This window comes from Hyaena hyaena, unplaced genomic scaffold (assembly GCF_003009895.1).
Source record: "Hyaena hyaena isolate Hyena2069 unplaced genomic scaffold, ASM300989v1 scaffold_153, whole genome shotgun sequence".
Classification (NCBI taxonomy): domain Eukaryota; kingdom Metazoa; phylum Chordata; class Mammalia; order Carnivora; family Hyaenidae; genus Hyaena; species Hyaena hyaena.
In genome coordinates, this window is record NW_024080785.1 from 404,962 (window position 1) to 424,164 (window position 19,203).

General features: G+C 45.9%; 1 protein-coding gene across 4 annotated transcripts in view; it reads right to left on the bottom strand.

Annotated features, from left to right (window-relative positions):
• Window positions 1-17,275, bottom strand: part of DPY19L1 (dpy-19 like C-mannosyltransferase 1) — a 104,018-nt gene extending 86,743 nt beyond the window's left edge. For 3 of the 4 annotated variants that reach the window (XM_039239150.1, XM_039239149.1, XM_039239148.1), the window contains exon 1: window positions 8,708-9,106. In XM_039239150.1, coding sequence (XP_039095081.1) covers window positions 8,708-8,999 — 292 coding nt within the window. In that variant the 5' untranslated portion in view covers window positions 9,000-9,106. Of the gene's footprint in view, window positions 1-8,707; window positions 9,107-17,037 lie in introns of those variants that run through there. The other variant, XM_039239151.1, reaches the window with a different exon arrangement.
• Between the last annotated feature and the right edge of the window lie 1,928 nt (window positions 17,276-19,203).

A 19,203-nucleotide genomic window follows, 5' to 3' on the forward strand; every position in this document is an offset into this window, starting at 1 on the left:
ATAAAGTAACTTTCTCCTTATTGAAAAAAGGCATTTCAGTGTTTTAAGTACAAGTAGTTAGATAAATATAGACCCAAAATAATATGCTAGCTCACTTAATGCTTCTGAGCAATCGTGGCAAAACTGTTAAAACTTTTGTGAACCTAATGTGAAAAGTGTAGACACTGCATCTCTTCATTAGAGGGGAAAGAAAATCTACATGTGCACAATACAAACCCAGGTCCGTCACACTAAGTAAAAGATTTTAGTAAGTTCATAAATCAACAAGCCATTCCAGTCTTTAGGTTATAGATTTACTGCCTCTCCTCCAAACTGCAAACTGCCCTTGGATATCACACAGTGTACCTTATTCTTTATATGGTTAAGAAACCATGATACCACTGATTACTATTTTACTGTTTTTATACTAATGCCGAACACCCAACCAACACAATAAAAAATAATCCATGATTTAGTCATCTTCAAAAAACAGTTAAGCAAAAACAAAATGGAAATTAACAGGTTGACCATAGGATAAGACAGAGTGACTCCCCCAAATAAGCAGAAGCCAGCAAAGGAGTACTCCTGCCAAAAGAGTTATTGGGTCATCTTCCCATTAATTTATCTTTTGACAATTGCCTTCAACTATAGATCTGAAGCCTACAATTTGACAGATATGCTTAACAAACCAAGAGACCTAAACTTCAATCTCAAACTTCCCCCTGTGAACTCACTAATGATGTCAGGCCATTCACCTGGCCTACTTTACTTTCTTTGCATGTAAAATTCCAGTAACTAACCTTTCAGTCTGGATTTTTTATTATATTTCCGTGGAGATCAAAGATGACAAAAGAATGAGAAATGAGGTCTTACTAAAAAAATTTTTTAATATAGTGGAAAACAGTAGTACTGTGCTAGTTATATAAGTATTTTATGATGGTTATTAAAATGTGGAGAGAAGCACCTGGGTGGCTCAGTCAAGCATCTGACTTTGACTCAGGTCATGGTCTCACAGTTCACAAATTTGAGCCCCATGTTGGGCTCTGTGCTGGCAGCTCAGAGCCTGGAGCCTACTTCGGATTTTGTATCTCCCTCTCTCTCTGTCCCTCCCCCACTTGTACTGTCTCTCTCTCTCTCTCTCAAAAATAAATAAAACATTAAAAAATGTTTTTAATGTGGAGAAAAGATTCTGACATTTGACAATAGCAGCATTGAAAAGCTGCATTACAAAAAACCAGTGATTACTGTTAGGAAGTAATAGACAAATTCAATGCAGCGCAATAGCATTTTGGGCAAATTTGAGTTGAGTTGTATAAAAATATGACTAGAACCTCACTCTTTTCAATTACAACAATCTTCCCAAGTTAAAAATTTGTTAAAGTAATTGGCCAAAGTAATTTACATACCGTGTTTAAGAAACAGTTGGTACTACTGTAAAATAGAAGACAAAATCACCCCATCCTTAGTTGGTACAATGACTCACACTGAACTCCTGTGATTTTGGTGACTAGGTTATTATACTAACATTTGCTGCTAGAAGTTAAAATTACAAAACGCTGTCCAAGCGCTGATCATGTGTAGTAACAGGGGTGACAAACACACCTGACAATCGGTTACTCTGGAAAGGAAGTCAAACATGAAGGAATAAGCCAGACAAACATAAAGATAGGTATGTGAGCCGTTAGTTTAAATGTATTCAGGGAGGAAAAATGACAATGGAGAGGAAATAAAAAACACTATGAAAACAAAAAAGAAAAAAGTTACAATGGTTGTATTACGTACTCTACACATCAATTCTTCCACTTTTGAATTTATTCCTATTCAATGATTGTTGAGTTGTGAAAATTCATCCATGAAGAATTGGTCTTTCCTATGAAACTGCCTTTTATGGAATTAAACAGCAGCCTAAAGGTCTTGACCTAGAAATAGATGTAATTTTTACGGACTTTGATGACAAATACTCATTTGAATGGTAATTAAAGAAAACTAGCAGACTCTCTCCAGGAAGAGTAATGTTCCAGTGGTTTGGGTAAAGTACAATCTGATGGCAAAAGATAAACTAACAACGGAAGAATTTAGAACTAAACATCTAAAGTATATACACAGTCTAAAGCTGCCCTGCTTAGAAATATGCACACAGGCTTATAGTCTCTATGATAATGTAAATATCTCATTAACATCAATTTTAAGACACATTAAAACAGCCTGACAGGTTAAACATATAAAACTTATAAAAATGGCTATAGTTCAAATTTATCAACATCCAAAAATGCATATGTGTATGATAAAGTGTTACATGCTTTCAGTATTGATGCCAGACTATGGGCCAAAAATCAATCACATATTGGTAATATATCCTTATACTTACACGATCTAAACTCATCACATTTGTTATTTGAGCACACACCAATATAACATATGCAGAACTTCTCCAATTATATATTTTAATAAAAAATATGTTTAAATGATTATGAATGTTCTTTAGAGTTAACCAGGGTCTATTTCAGAGAGGGGAAAAAATGGTTTTAAACATTGAAGAAACCCTTTAAATCCCAAATTTCCATTTTATTCACTGGCTTCCTAGAGAAATGTACCGGCCCAATATCTGTGTATTAACACATCATTAGAGCTGATGCTCGGTTGTGTCTAAGTGTTTATTTGAAAGCCATCCCACCAAGATGGCCAGGGGTCCCTCAGCTTTTCTTGCCCCTTATGCCACCCTAATATGTTCTTTCCACTTCTTATCCCCATATCTTTATGCATGATCCCTCTTAGCTTTATTTCTGCTAAAGGAAGCAACAAGAAAGTCCTGGGGCTTCATTTCTTATTTTGCTATACTCTCCCTAGAGAAGATGAAATATAGCAGAGCAGTTAAGAGAATGAACTCTGAAGCCACTTTGCCTGGGTTCAAATCCTGAGCCTTCCACATTCTAGAGATGGTCTTGGGCAAGTTATTTAACAAACTGTGTGCCTCGGATCCCTTATCTGATAAAACGGGCATAGCAATCACAGTGTCATGGTCAGGACTGAGTTAGCAGTGAAATGAGTCTAAGATAAATGAGTTAATCTAAAGCACTTAGAACTGTGTCTGGCACAGAGTAAACCCCATTTCAGTAAAAGGTGTTATTATTAATTCCCACTAATTTGGGAATTAACACCCATTTGGCAGTGATGCCCTATTTTATTTCCATTCTGACATCTTCCCTCATGTCCCACTGCCTGCTTGACATTTCTGTTTGCACATCTCACAAATAGCACAAAGGGAACATGTCCAGGATAGAATACTGACCTTTTCCCTCAAAGCTAGCCCCTCACTATGCCCCTAGTCTTCAGGATCTCAGCGAATGCACCCTATCTTCCCAGTTACAGCAGCCAAAACCTAGAAATTATTCCTAGCCCTTCCCTTTCCCTCAATCCAAGCCCAATTCACCAGCAAGTCCTCCGACTTCTCCCTCCAAACAGATCTCGAATCTATCCCCTTCCTCATGATCAACAACTCTCTTGCCAGATTCCTGCCAAAGCCTCCCCACTAGTTTCCCTCAGCTCTGCCCTTTGCTCCCCAGCCCACTTTCCCAACTGTAGATTACTCAAAATAAAACTTAAATCATGTTTTTTAAATCATAAAACTTAAACTCTCCCATTTAATTCTCCTCGGTAGCTTCCCGTCATGCTAGGAATAAAATCCAGCTCCTTAAGGAGCTCTGGTTTGTGGCCCTCTCGTGTTGAACAGGCTAAGCTCTGGCCTACCTCAGCACATGCTGTGTGCCACACCCACAATGCCCCTTCTTCTTCGGACAGTGAGCACCTTCTCACCTGCAGTCCTGCCTCTAAGGTCAACTCCGCAAAGACTTTTCTGACCCTAAAGTGGGTCTCTCCTGTCTTTTCTATCTCAGCCACTTTTTCTTTCCTCCACTGGACTTACTACAACGTATTCTTGTTTTTATTTGTTCCTGCCCCTTTTAGAATGGAGTTCCTTGGAGACAGGGGCTACAGCTGTCTTGTCCTCCATCTCATCCCCCAAAACTAGCATCAGGTGTAGTAAGCATTCAGTAATTGGTAATTGTGAATAAAGCTGCTGTTACATATATTATTTATTCTTTACCATACTGTGTGGGGCATTTATCATCCTTGTTTTATTTATTTTTTAAAGTTTATTTATTCATTTTGAGAAAGCCTGAGTTGGGGAGGGGCAGAGAAAGAATCCCACTGACAGTGTGGAGCCTGACACAGGGCTGGAACCCATGAACTGTGAGATCATGACCTGAGCCGAAGACGGACACTTATCACACAGAGCCATCCAGGCGCCCCACATAATCCCCATTTTAAAGAAGAGGCAGCCACAAGTCAGAGATATTAAAGAATCTATAGCTTTTAAGCGTAGAAACAAGACTCAAATGCAGGTCAGTATTGAGATGCCTGCGCTACTTCAAACACACCACACTGCCTCCTACCCAGCCCTAGAGCTAACACCTTGCTTCAATCCTCTGCCTCCACCTGCTTTCTTATCCCTTCTGTCCCTAAGAAGTTATATTTCTTTCCTATTATATGGGCTTTCACACTCCCATAAATTGTGGAAAAGAAAAGCAGTGGCCCTAAATTTGGAATTTTTGCTTCCCAAAGGACATTTGCCAATATATGGAGACATTCTGGTTGTCACAACTTGAGGGATGCTATTGACATCCAATAGGTAGAGGCCAGGGATGCTGCTAAACATCTCACAATGCACAGGAGGGCCCCACCCCCACCCCAATCCCGGCAAAGATTTAGACAACCCAACATGTTGTCACGCTGTGGTTGAGAGGCCTTGCCAATAAAGAACCAGCTTTCAGCAGGGGTGCTGTTGCCACTGACCTTAGGAACCAGGCAGGTAATGTGAGTCAAGCGGGACAGATGAAAGGGAAAAAAACAATAGTTTTCATTATCTCTCTCTTCCATATTTGGGTTACAAATTTATGCTTTGTAAATGGCATCTTACCTTGTAGTCTTTCACCACAGGCATGCTTTATGTGCATGTTTAACATGTCTATTCTTTATTTCCACAAAGGACAGCACCCCTTCCGTTTCTCCTTGAAACTCACAGCCCTCTCCAACTATGCTTTTTTCTTCCCTCTTGATAACAGACATGGGTACAAGAAACACATCACTCTTTACTCAACTCTAATTAAAATAACAGCCATATCAGATGATGAATGGCAACTCACAGCCACAGTTTTGAGAAGACAACAGACCAGGAGAAACTTGGGCAAACTGGACTGTCTGTGTCCCCAGCTAAGAGAGGGGAGGTGAGAACCACTTAGTAGTAGCAAGTCACTGCCATGTAGGAACATCAGCTCTGTGATGCTAGACAATCTGCTTCTAAGGAGAGGCAGGACATCGACTTTAAAATTGCTGATGCTTCCCTCCACCTCACCCCACCCCCAGATTCTGCTTTAATTGGTCTGATGTGTGGCTTGGCTATCAGTATGTCTTGAAGCTTCCAGATGACTCTAGTCCAGTACTGCTAAAATTGAGAGCCACCAGTCTAGTCCAGGCTTCCCATTTTTACATGTGCACAAACTGAGGCTCAGAGAAGCTAAGCTCTTTGCTCGGGTACCCAACTAGTTAGAAACAGGTAAAAAATCAGAAAACAGTTCTATTAAGGCAGTGTTTTCAAACTGTAGGTTATAACACCAGACCATAAAACTCAACAGTTTATAAATGGCATTTGTTTTAAAAAGGACAAAAGAGAAAATCTTTTTTTTTATTTTAAAGCATATTTAAAGTTATTTTAAAGCATATGCACATATTTGCTGGTCAGACTTCATGTGCGTATCTAAATCCATCCTCCTCCCTTCTCTGCCTCCTTCCCAGCCCCATAGAATGATTCAGCTGGGTCCCTTGCCTGACGAGGTCCAACTGGTCAGCCAGTGAGTGGCATGAGTGGGGAAAGTAGAAGGTTGAAGGAGAGGCTGGGGTCACTCCTCTTGGGAGAGCTTGCTCCCACAGCCCAGCTCTCCTCCGGTTCAGCTCCTGATGACAGCCCCCCTTCCCCCATCAGGCCCAGAGGTGGGAGCACCTTCCCACTGCTGACAGGCTGGATGTCTCGATGCCCTCTGTGGGTTCCGCAAAATTGCTCACTTTTGAAAACAGTCCATTTATGAAATCTGTTTCCTGCCAGGACACTGACATAAGTAAGCAGAGTAACAGACAGAACTGTGCATAAATGTACTAGGTTACACTTTCAGAAGTGTGGGCAGGTTTAACATAAATTGTATTGCTTACTGTGGGTTACAGTCAAAAAGATGGAAGAACACCATCATGGTTCTTCTTACTACACCACTGGGCCCCCTGGCTGATAGAGGGAGCTATTGGACTGACACTTCTAAAAACACACATTTGAAAAACACTCCTTTTTATGACTTACCTACCATTAAATAAACAGTAAATAATATCCAAAAAAAAAAAAAAGGAAAATACATATGTTTTTTGAATAGATGTTTTCAACAGTGATTAACACTGCCTGACGGTGGAAAGGGCCCCCATGGTGGACAGTGAGTCCATCAGTGCTTGGCATATTATAGGGAGGAGACGAACGAAACAGAACTGAGAATCTCCAGTCAGTTTCTAACTCGTAAAAATGTGTGCTTCTATCAGGGAGCTTCAAGTTGTAAAATTTCTTCCCAAAATATAAATGAGGACATCTTTGTCATAGCAAAATCCCATGCTGAAAACCTGTATAGTGTCAGCTCAATTCTCATTCATTCTGTGAAGGGCAAGAAGAGAGGGAATGAGGAGGCTTTCAAAAATGTCTAAACTCTGCTCCTTTTTGCAGGATCCAAAGGTATATAGCCAGAGAAAGAACCAAACATCTTACCTCCGTTCTCCAGAATCACCTCTCAAGCTGTCCCGTGGCATCTTATAGATGGTTAGCAGGGACAGAAAATCATCCAACCTCCATACAGCTGATGACCAGTGTCCACACTACACCCAAAAATAAGGGACAGCTCATTCACTGTACCTCTTTCCAATGCCCAAAGGGGTAGGTCAAGTAAAGTGCCACACTCCTCTATTAATACAAAACTGTCTTTAGGTATAAGCGTTAAATACAATGCTCACTAAATCCAAATATAAGCCATCCAATAAAAGGAGATTCAAAGTAAATGCAATTACAAGAAAAGAAAATGGCAAGATATCATTCTGTGGCTCTTACTGTAACCTCCCTGGAAAAGAAGTAATGCTATTCCATATTTCACTACAAAATGGTTAATGTTTGTACTACCCATTTGACAAAAATGCAACTTCATTCTGTCACCAGATCTCAAGTTGGTATTATGCATGTGCTTTTATAATAGCGACTAAAACTTGTTAAAGGCCTTAGACACAAAGTGCCTTCCCATATATTAGCCACCCGTTTTAGTTCTACTCCTCAGAGTAAGTAGGGCAGGCGATAATCCCACGTCACAGAGAAGGAAAGGATCACAAAGGAAATAACTTGAAACTTAAACCAAACTTAACCACTCTGAACAGGATTTGGAGCCTGTTCTCATCCATTGTACCATGCTGCCTCCCCAAGGTGAACTTATCTAACCTGCGTACTGGCAAGGTTTTTTCAAGCTCCCTACTAAAAAGGGGAAGAATATACTGAAAATACTGAATTTTTTAAGGCTTGAATCTACAATACATAAAAGTACTCGAATAACAGTATCAACCTGAGACCATTAAAACACACACACACACACACAGTAATGACTCTGGTTTTTTATGATTGAGTGGCTTCTTCTGGTGGTGGATTTGTTGTGTCCTATTCCTTCACCTATATTGAAATCCAGATTCCTTTGGGTCACTAAGGGAATCTGAAAGGATAACAAAGCATAAATCACTAATAGTTAAATAATGCAGTAGCCAAAATCCACTCATGGTATTATACAGGAAAGGCAGTGTCCCGGCATTTTACTGGCTTGGAAAAATTGGGCCCATTATCCAAACTGCTATAATTTGCCTTATCAGAATGTCAATTAGGAAACAAAGAAAACCTGAAGTCTGTCCACAACCTGTGACTGTTTCAACTTTTTTTTTCCCCCTAGCGCATCGCTGCCTATCATCCATTTGGTGCATGGTAGCGGGAACCGAGCGGAGCCCTCCGCACCAAACGCTGCCAGGTCAGCAGAGAGGATTAAGGCTCCAGTGCCCAAAACACAACACAACCTGGAAAGTGACGTGCTGAGGGGAATCACGAAGTGCCACCGCCGGTGTTTGCGGCCAAGAAGAAAAAAGCACGCTAAAATTCAATTATAAGTTTAGCAACTTTCTAGGATAGGGAACGAGCTTCTACTTTGAGCTCCACGGAATCGCTTCCAACCCAAAGCAAACCATCCTCCGGGCACTGGCCGAGATAACGGGAAGGCTTCGGGTCCGCGCCAATCAGCAGCGCCCAAGTCTCGTTAGCGCAGACCTGTCAGTTCGTAGCCAGGCCGGGCAGCTGTTGATCTCGGGGCCATTTTTTTTTTTTTTTTTAAACAGAGACAGAGTGCGGACGGGAAGGGAGCGAGGAAGGCTGAGCAAGGCGGAGGGGGAAGGGAGGAGGAGGTGAGGACGTCCCAGGAAAAGTCGGAGAAGGCTGCTAACTGGCGGGGACACGGCGGCGGGGCTCCGCGGCGCGGAAGTGGGAGGGGAATACAGGGGAGGGGGAGAGGGGCCCGCGCCTCAAAGTTCCGCGTCCCGGCGGCGCCCGCGCTCTGGGGCTGCTCACCTAGCAGGAGCGTGGTCCAGGTCCGGCCGCGCCCCGCGCGCCGCAGGCCCAGCGCCCCACGCAGCCCGGCCGCCAGGCGCCCCCCAAGCCCGCCTCCGGCGAGCGGTGCGGCGGGCTCGGCGCGGGGCCCCTTCCTGCCCGCGGCGCCCTTTCGCCCGGGGGACCGGGGCGCGCGCTCGGGCCCGGGCTCCCCGGCGTCCGGCGCCCCCCTCAGCGGCGACTGAGAGGCGCGGGGCGGCTGGGGCGGCTTGGGGGCCGCCTCCCGGTGCTTGTTCCGCGCCTGCAGGACCATCTTGGCATAGTCGCGCCCGCTCGCTGCGCGCGCCCGGACGGCGGCCGGGGAACGGCGGGCTGGCGGGGCGGCCCGGGCGCCGCTCACTCTCCGGCGGGCAGGCGGGCGGAGGGCGGGCCGTTCCCTCCCCGCGGGCCGGGAGGCGGGGAGAGCAGCAAGGCCGGGCGGCAGCTGCTTGCTTTGGCGGTGCGGCCGGGAGGCGGCGCCGGACTCGCGCGCCTGCCGCCGTTGCCGCCGCTCCGGTTGTCACGGCGACCGCGGAACGCCGGGGGGCGGGGGCGGGGACACCCTGTGAGCGGCCACGGCCCCGCCCCCGCCGCCCCTCAGCGCCGGACGCGCGCTCCCGGTCGGCCAGCGCGCACGCGCGGACTTCCGGCGCGGGCGGGGAGTCGACCCGGCGGCGGCCCCGGGACCCCCGCCCTGTTCTGGGCCAGCGTAGGAATCTGTCGGGGCCAGGGTGGTGCCCGCCTTCCGGGAGCAGCCGTCCCTCCCTCTGGGAGTGATTGGGAAGAAGGCAGGGTCTGTTCGGGGCGGGAGCCGCCGGCGAAGTTTCGGTCCGGTTAAGGGTGCGCGTGGAGCCCAAAGAAGCCCGCGTGGCCCAGGCGGCTGGTCGCGGGGGTGGGCCGGGCGGGGGAAGTGGCGCTCGGGAACGACCGCCAGGGGCGCTGTGCGCGCGCGCCTGCAGGCTCGGTGGCCCCGCCGCTGGACAGCGAGCGGATTAAAGTCTAGCCGCGGTGTCACACGGACTCCACAGCGTGCGGGGCTTCGCAGCTGGGGATGCTGCCCAGTGCAGCTCCCTCCGGTGATGCGACCAGCGGCGCAACTCGACTTAAAATGGCAGCAGAGTATCTCAGGGGGAGTGATAAGCGTCGGGAGGTACAAGTGTGTGCCTAACGTTACCACCGTGAACTCCAAACCAGGGTGGGAGCCCAGGTTGAAGGTGACAAAACTGAACGGCCTGAGAAGGAAAGATATCAAGTATATTCTGTCAGTTTCACGTGCTGCAACCTTGTAGCTTAAAAGAGAGCAGAGAAACTTTATTTGCTGGTAAAATACAAAACTTCAGCCAAAAACGTATTTTCTTTCACGTAGCAGCGGAATGCGTGAGTAAAGGAAGCCCCCCAAGATTAAGGAAATCGAGCAAAGCCGAGTTATCCCTCCTCTCTCCACCCCACCGCTCTCTCGAATTCTTTGCACAAAGCCCTGCAGCTTTATGGTTAACTGGGAGGTCCCCTTCCTTGCGGTGTCCAGTTGGCTTGTTCCAGAAAGTTGTCCTGAAGTCCCAATTTTGTAAATCAAGTCACCATTTGATTATCTCCATTGTAATTCCAGAGGCTTCGTGAGTCTCTGGATCCTCACCCTTAAGTTTCTCCACTGAGCCAGGTCTTTATTAGAGGAGTTAATACAGTCATACATTCACTATTAGGCCTTTTTAAGGGACAATGAATTCTTTTCTAGAGGGAAAAAACGTTGTCAAGCTAATTGATAATTCCTCATTCTCTATATTTTGTGAATTAGGATTTTCAGCTGTTGTTTTTATTGGCACAGGGAACAACTATTTTTAGACACTATTTTTCAGGGGAAAAAAGCAGGGAGTGCTTGAATTTTGAAACAGTGTGTCAGATGGATCCAGTGTTGCCCTCTTGGATTAATTTTGAATTTATTACCGATTATATGGAAAGAAACCTAACTCAGGGCTCCTGGGTAGCTCAGTTGATTGAGCGTTTGACTTCAGCTCAGATTATGGTTGGTGAGTTTGATGAGTTCCAGCCCTGCTGTAAGCGCAGAGCCTGCTTTGGATCCTGTTTCCCCTCTCTCTGTCACTTCCCTTGCACTCTCTCTAAAAAAAAATAAACATTGAAAAAAGAAGGAAAGAAAGAAACCTAACTCAATGTCTGTTAAAGGTAATACAAATAATTCATTGACCGATTTTTGTTTAAATGATTGGAAAAATACATGGAAAACGAAGTTCAGTATTTCAACTACTGGACTGTTTGCCTCCTCCTGTACATGGTCGGCTGGATTCAGGAACTGCCTCCCTTCAACTGGTACCATTTCACCAGAGAAAGTACTTGTCGAATGAATGAATGAGTAAATGAATGCAAGAAATTACGTAATCAACCGATAATTCAAAACCCTGTGTTCTGTAGTGCACTTGAAAGTCACCTTGTTGTAGCCCTCTCCCACAGTCTCAAATTTCTAGAGGACAGTCTTTTCTATTCAATTTCATATTGTCCCACAGAGCCTAACCCAGAGCCTGACTATGGAAGTTTTTTTAATTGAAAGAGACTTATATTTAAGACAGTGGGGTTTTATAAACACCAGTACTGATGAGACCTCTTCTTTGCTTGGAAACCAAGTAAAGAATCCCAGCAAGGGGCATTATGGGGTTTGGTCAAAAACATGGTGACTTTAGGCCCACATGTGTCAGCCCGGTGACCCTACCCCATATACTAGACCTTCTTGAGTTTTGGTTTTCTCATCCCTAAAATGGGAGTGATAAAAACATCTACCCTTAAGGTTTGTAAAGATTAAATAAGACAATGTATATAACTTACTTCCGTCAGAGTAATTGCTCAATAAATGTTCAAATCAATGGCCAATATATAAGGAAGATGGCAGGTCCTCTGTCCTCCCAGAGCCCAAGGCCGACAGTCTCCAATGGATATGAAGAAGCAGGGGAGTAGAGCACAGAAAAGCAAGGACAGCTGTAGGCTCTCTGGACCAGTCCTACATTGGGTGGGATGCAAGCGTCTCAGCTATCTGAGCAGGTGACCTCCCCTGAGTTTTCCTGCTTCCCACACATGCTTTACAAATGATGCCCATGGGTGGGTCATTAAATCTAGATAAAGTAGTAGGCATCTCCTCTTCCCCCTCTTCCCCCCCCCCCCCCCCCCCCCCCCCCCCCCGCCCAAAGAAGTATATTTCACTCAAGATGATTAGTGGAGCAGAAACTAGAACAGTCACGGAAGGTTACGTGCCAGCTTTCATTGTGCATTTATCACTGTGAGATTCACAAGAGCCAGGAATGCATTTTATTTGTATCTGTAGCCTTAAGCCAGTGCCTGCCACATAGTGGTGAATGCTTTAAAGGGGTAAGGGAGGTACTGAAAGCTGCATTTTAAAAACTGTGTTTTGGGGCGCCTGGGTGGCTTAGTCGGTTGAGCGTCCGACTTTCGCTTAGGTCATGATCTCACGGTTTGTGGGTTCGAGCCCCGCGTCGGGCTCTGTACTGACAGCTCAGAGCCTGGAGCCTGTTTCAGATTCTGTGTCTCCCTCTCTCTCTGACCCTCCCCTGCTCACGCTGTCTCTCTCTCCTAGAAATAAATAAAAAACATTTAAAAATAAAAACTGTGTTTTGTACAGATGATCCAATGAATTGATTCCAGATTAAAATGAATATGGATTAAGCATTATAGTTAGTGGCCACCTTTAATGTGCTCTTCTTTTCAAGAGTTCCTTATGTTACATTATAGAAATACCGGGGCAAGGCAGACAGATTCCAAACCCAGAAACCGAACAGAGCAACTGCTTCTGAAGAATCCCGGATTTGGGCCCTAGCGTGAAACCCAATCCTTTTTCTTGCTAAAAGCTACACTTTGGACATTTGAAATAAAAACTTAATTAAAAAAAATTTTTTTAAACTTTGGTGACAGAGAGGAGATTAAAGAGGGGAAGTGAGCATAAAATAAAAGGGAAGAGCATAAAATAATAGAGGAAGGTGAGTAAATGCACCGAAATAAAGCTTCGTGACATTAAGCAACCAAGGAAATATTGTTAATTGGGTGATGAAAAGCAAAATTTGGTCAAGAGAAGCCTACGTTGGGAACCAATTTCCTTATTTCTCTATACTGGTATTTTAAAGGCCCCATTAAAACTTACAAATTTCAGGGCACCTGGGTGGTTCAGTGGACTGAGTATACAATTTAGGCTCAGATCGTGATCTCACGGTTCGTGGGTTCAAACCCCCGAAGTCAGGCTCTGTGCTGACAGCTCTGGACCTGGAAGCCTGCTTCAGATTCTGTGTCTCCCCTCCCCCCCGCCCCTCCCCCGCTTGTGCTCACTCTCACTCTCTCTTAAGAATATAAGTAAATAAAAACATTAAAACTTCCAAATATCCTCATTTCCTCCCACTAGCTCTCCTGCCTACAGAATGAAGCAAAAGGAGAATCTTGACCGTGGCATCTATTTCACATTTCCTTGGACTAGCTCACTCGATCCCTTCATTAGAGAAGCATCTTGGGGGCAAGTTCTAGATTCTGGCAAGTTCTAGATTTCTCAGTAGTAGCTCATGTCAAGATAAAGAACCTACAAAATCCCAGCACACTTCACAGAAACTGAAAATGGGTGCAACAAAGTAGATCTGTGTAACATTCAACTTCCAGCAAAGCTCCCAACATTAACTTGTCACTGCCTTATAATGTATTCCTTTAGTCTCTGGTAAGAACAAATGTAAATTGCTACTTTATTGCTTTTCAAGTTTTATCTTCCCGTCTTTCTGGTAGCTGACCTTGTAATTTAAACTGTTCATGCTCAAACGAGTGTTCCTGAGAAACTCCGGGAGTACATTATTAGTCGCTATAGTGCATTACCAGGAACCACTCCAGTGCAAAGGTCCGTCTTTCTCTAAACTGCAATCCCTGGCATTGAGGGCTCACTATGTCCCTAGTGCGTCAGTAGACATTAAAGACATTAAAATTTCAGATACTAAGTCTCCCCAAAGGGCTTACAGCTTAGTCAGAGAGGCAGAGTAGGCTAGAACAAAGTAGGGTTATGTAGGAAAGTATGTGATCCAGAGTGTAAGTACTGAGAAAGCTCTAAAGAGAAAAGACCGTGGCTGATATGACAGACAGGTTTGCAGACAGGGGATGAAATTTGGTCTAGGCCTTGTCTGAACAATAGACTTTGAACAGAAGGAAACATGGAAAAGGCATTGCAGATGGACAGCATACTTCTGAAAACCTATGTGCCTGGTATATAGTGGGTGCAAGTGTGAACATCTTAAATCCTTTTTGAAATGAGAGAGGGAAGAAACAGCTGCTGTAAGTTCCAGGAATAAATAAATGGATTAAAGAGTGAATAAGTGAAGTAATGATTGAAGTATGACATGCCCAGAGTGTCCCAGCATGGCTCCTGGCTCTCAAAGCCCCACAAATCTAACCGGACCTGAGCAGGCTCCTCTCTGAGGAATGCTGAGTGACACTCACACCCAGGTGGCCTGAGAAAAACTGGGAGCCAGGGGCATCTGGGTGGCTTTGTTGGTTAAGCATCCCACTCTTGATTTCAGCTGTTCAGGTCATAAGCTCGCTCGCTCTCTCTCTCTCTCTCGCAAAATAAATAAATCTAAAAAAGAAAAGAAAAGAAAAGAAATACATGGAGCTAATAAATGTCCACCCCCAGACTCGGGTTTGGGGCAGGACTTGCTTGCATCTGGCTGGCCTCTGCCGACTCCTAGCCAGAAGCCTGAGCCTCTCACCTGTCCCCAAGGCCCCCAGGTGTGGATCAGGTAAGGGACTGACCAACCTAGACATTGTACAGTCAGTCTCCTGTCTCCATTCTCCAGGGTAAGCATCTGGATGCCTTGCACAACTTTTTCTCTCACCCCTAACTGCTGCCTCTGCCCAACCTTACCTTGTGCTCCCTGAGGCCACCAATCCATCTCCGATATACTCAGTTCTTCTTGGTGGTCTCCACCTCTGCGCTCTCTCCTTTCTCCTGTGATAGGCTCATTCCCTGACAAGGCCACCCTCTCTCTCCCCAGAGCTCCTTTCTGCCTCCTGGAGAGCTCCTCTGAACTCCAGGTCACCTTTGCCCTTCATCACTGTTGTCCCTCACGGACACTTCCTCTAGCCCTGGCCCCAGCCTGCCCTCAGCTTTTCCCAGTGCTCCGGGGGCCTCCACACTTGGTCTAACAGCCAGCCTCTCAGCTCCCTGGCTTCCCTGTCTCTGGTGACCTGCACTCACTCTCTGTGTCATCCACCCACTCTCCTGGGCTCACCCTGATCCTTGTCACCACGCGGACTGGCTTTGCCTCTGCATTTATAATTCAAACAACCCCACCTCCAATGCCTCTAAGTCTTTTGGTTATTCCATCTAGAGAGACAGGGCCTTGTCTGCAGCTCTTTCTGCCAAGATCCCCGCCCCTCCCCTCCTTCCCCGCATGGCCTTCCTCTCTCACCAACCTGGCAAAATGTCACTGTCCAACCTCAGAGCTGCACCCATGCTGCTGTGGAACCCTGGAGAAATCCCACAACGTGGAAAGAAGTAACCCCCAGGAACTCTGCGTTTCCAGCAGTGGCTGGATCCTAAGTGCTGCTGGAAACCCTCCCATGTTCCCTGATCCCATTCACCAGAGCAGGCATTGCAAAGGTTCACTCGTGCTAAGGACTGAATATTTGTGTCCTTGCAAAATTCATGTGTTGAAACGTAATCCCCAGGGTGGTGGTGTTTGAAGGCAGGGCCTTGGGGTGATTAGATCATGAAGATCATTAGAGCCCTCGGGATGGGATTAGTGCCCTTGTAAAAAAGACTCAGAGAGGTCCTCTACCCTCTTCCTTCTTGTAAGGACATAGCAAAGACCAAGGGCATCCATGAACCAGGAAAGACTCTCACCAGATCTGTCAGTGCCTTAATATTGGACTTCCCCACTTCCAAACTGTGAGATAGAAATTTCTGTTGTTTATAGCCGCCCTCCCACCCCCAGGCTATGGCACTCTATCATAGCAGCCTGAGTTAGCTAAGACAACTAGTTTCTCAAACCTGCCACCCTCGTACCAATACCCACACTCCCAGAAAAAAATGATCTTTGCTCCTACACTACAGAGAAACTGGACACTATCAGGAGTTGCCTTCCTGTTCTCCCATGTACCCACAAACTCAACCAAGGTCTTCATTCCTTCCACCCTTTTTTTTTTTAATTTTTAATTTTTATTTATTTCTAGGACAGAGAGAGAGAGACAGTGTGAGCAGGGGAGGGTCAGAGAGAGAGGGAGTCACACACTGAAACAGGCTCCAGGCTCTGAGCTGGCAGTCAGCACAGAGCCCGACACGGGGCCCGAACCCACGAACCACGAGATCATGACCTAAGCGAAAGTCGGACGCTTAACCGACTAAGCCACCCAGGCGCCTCTCATTCCTTCCATCGTAAGGAGAATCTCCCTTTCCATACATAACCAACCTCTCCTATCTTATCCCAGCATCTTGGTGCCTCACTCTACCAACGATTGCTTGGCCATCTTTCCCCTATTCAGGCTGCCTTCAAACAGCCATAAGCCTACCCAATTGACTCCTACTTTAATTAGAACCCTCCTCCAAACCAACATTTTCTCAAGGCAATGGCCCATTCCCTCTCTTTGCCTCATTCATAGACATTCTGGTAGAGTTCTTTAGACCTGCTGCTTGGGCTTCTTCATTTCCTACTCAAGCTCATGGAAGTCTGGCATTGCATCCAACACTCTGTAGAACTGCTTGCCCAGAGATTGCTAATAACCTCCCTGTTGCTGGGTCCACAGGATGCCCCAGTCTCCATCTTGTCATCTGGCCATGTCCTGCCTTTTGTTTCTCTGACCCACATGCTTGCTTCTTGTGTCTCTTTGGCTCTTCTTTTCCAATCTCCCTCGAAAGCTCTTCTTGTTCACTAAATGTTGATGTCCCCTCAGGTCCAAAAAGGAGTGTCTCCCCCTTCTTACTCTATGTGCATTCCCTGGGCATTCTCACTGCTGACTCTTTGATGGATATTTCTGTCTCCAGCCCTGATCTCCTCCCTGAATCTCAGACCCATATCCACAACTGAGCATTTGATGGCACACTGACGTGTCTTTTTGGCACCTTAACCCCCCAAATCCAAACCTGTTTCTTTTCTAGTGTCCTAATCTCAGTAAATCCACCAGGATTCCCTCTATCTCCCTTCCTAGGGAGTCATTCTTATTCCTTCTCTCTTACCTCCATCATCCCATCAATCACAGACACCTACTGATTCTGTCTCATTAATATCTCCCAAATAAATTCCTTTCCTTCTATCCTTAGAGCCAAGACTCACCATTATTTTTCCCATGGCCTTCAGCAGCACCTCCTAGCTGGTCACTTTGCATTTTCTCTTTTGCCCATCAATCTTCCAGATAACTATTTCCAATATGCAAATTTGATAATGTTGCTCCTTTTAAAAAAATCATTCATCCCTTCCAAATTCCTCCCCATGATGTTCTAAGCCATCCTGATCTGTGCCATACCGTTCCCTCCCACTACTCTTTCTTCTCCAGCCTCATCTCTGACATCACCCCAATACTCTGTGCCCTCGAGTCCCCTGGACCTGCACTTGTGTTCTTCTCTTGAACTGTCCCACTTCTGCCTACGCTGCCCCTAGCAGTTCAGTAGGAGAGCTGAGTCATCCTTCATATCTCACTTAGAAATCAGTTCCTGTAGGAACATTCCTCTGCCCTCCCCCTGGGCTCTACATCCAGTAACCAAGACTGTCTTCTGTCATACTACTTATTACACAGTCTCCTTGCCTGTTTGTTTGTCCAACTTCTCTGTTAGAATGTAGGCGTCTTGAAGGAAACCTCTGCCATGGGTCATGCGGCCCAGACAGCAGACTCTGAGATGAAAATTTGAGTGCCAGTGGTGTGCTGGGGGTGCTCTCCAGAACAAAACCTATAAGAGAGGGAGGAAGATGCAACTGGGCAAAGAGAAATTGAGCCGTTGCCACAGAGGTCTTGGGCAATCCAACATGGAGCTCTGGCACTAGGATGGCCCTTCAGAATCATCCCAAATTGTGCCAAGGGTCTCAAGCCTTTGATATCATATCAACTGGTTATTGACGCTGGCTCCTTATAAGGAGCGGGGACAGAGATCTGAGCCAGGCAGCTCCATGGAACTTGCACACCCAAGAGCCATCCCCAGAGAGGGACCCAAAGCCCTCAGCAACCTAGGCGCCTGCTTATAGACCCGAAGAAGGGGGACTGGGTGGCACACCCCAACACCCAGACCAACATTGGGTGGGGGTCGCACTGTGGGTACCTATTCTCGATTTTCCTGGAGCTACCCAAGCCCAAGACACATTTCTGGTGTTAGCCAAGGAAGAGGGCCATGGAATTTTAAGTATCTTGAAAACAAAAGAAATCCAGGCGGAGGCACCCTGTGTATTTATGTGTGGGCATTATGCAACACAGTAATGATGTCTGTGTCCTTTATGTCCAAAACAACTGGTAAAAACATCAAGGAAAACCCTCAGAAAGTACCCCCAGTAATAAATAGTAACAGCTACTAGAAAACTAGCCTTTATCAGGTCCTGGGCTGTATCTTTCATACACACTACGTAATCCTCACAGCAAACTACAAGGTACATACTTTTATTACCTCCAACATACTAGGGGGAAAATGCAGAGAGGCTGTGACTTGTTCAAGGTCAGACAGCTAGTTAGGAATAGGACTAGGATATTGACCCAGATGGGGCCCCTCTGCCTAATCCTGAGCTCTATACTATCTTGTGGGTGAAACATTCATGAAAGACAGACAGCATGAGTTGTGAGCTAAAAACGGCTTCCTTGAAAATAAAGACTACACACACCCATCCAACAATTACGGGCTTTCATGAGAAAGTATGTTCAGGGTGACTGAGTGTGACACATCACAGGGATTGACTTGAATTCCCTTTAAGTTATAGATTCAAAAGCGAGTCCTCTGCAGACTTTGGGACTCTATTTTTAGTGAGCAATGACTTGCCCTGCTGCTGACAACCCATGGCAACACCCCAGGGGGTTGCAACGCCACCATTTTGGAAAGCAGCAGCCTGGTGGATAGACCTAAATGGAAAGATATTTATGTGACTGAGTTGGAAAAGGTAGCTGGAAGATGCGTTAAACGAGACATCGGCAGTTTGTGTCAGACTTCCCAGCTTAGTGCCTTTATGGAAAAGTGGGCAAGAAAAGCAGCTGGCAGAAAGAGCAAATATCACAGTGTTGGAGTCGAGCTGCAGAGATAAGCTTCAGGGCATCCTGCTGCCTGCCAAGCCTACAGGACAGAAGTCCCAGAAGCCACAGCATGTATTGCATAAGATTAAATCACTGCTGGCCGAGAATTCTTCCCTTTGAAACAGCAAATGACAGCCTGGGGTGGGGGGGAGGGGGAAGAAAGAGCCAATTCTCCCAGGGCATCGCATGCTTAGACGTTTGGGTCCCTTTGACACTTCAGGTCCTCTAGGTGACTT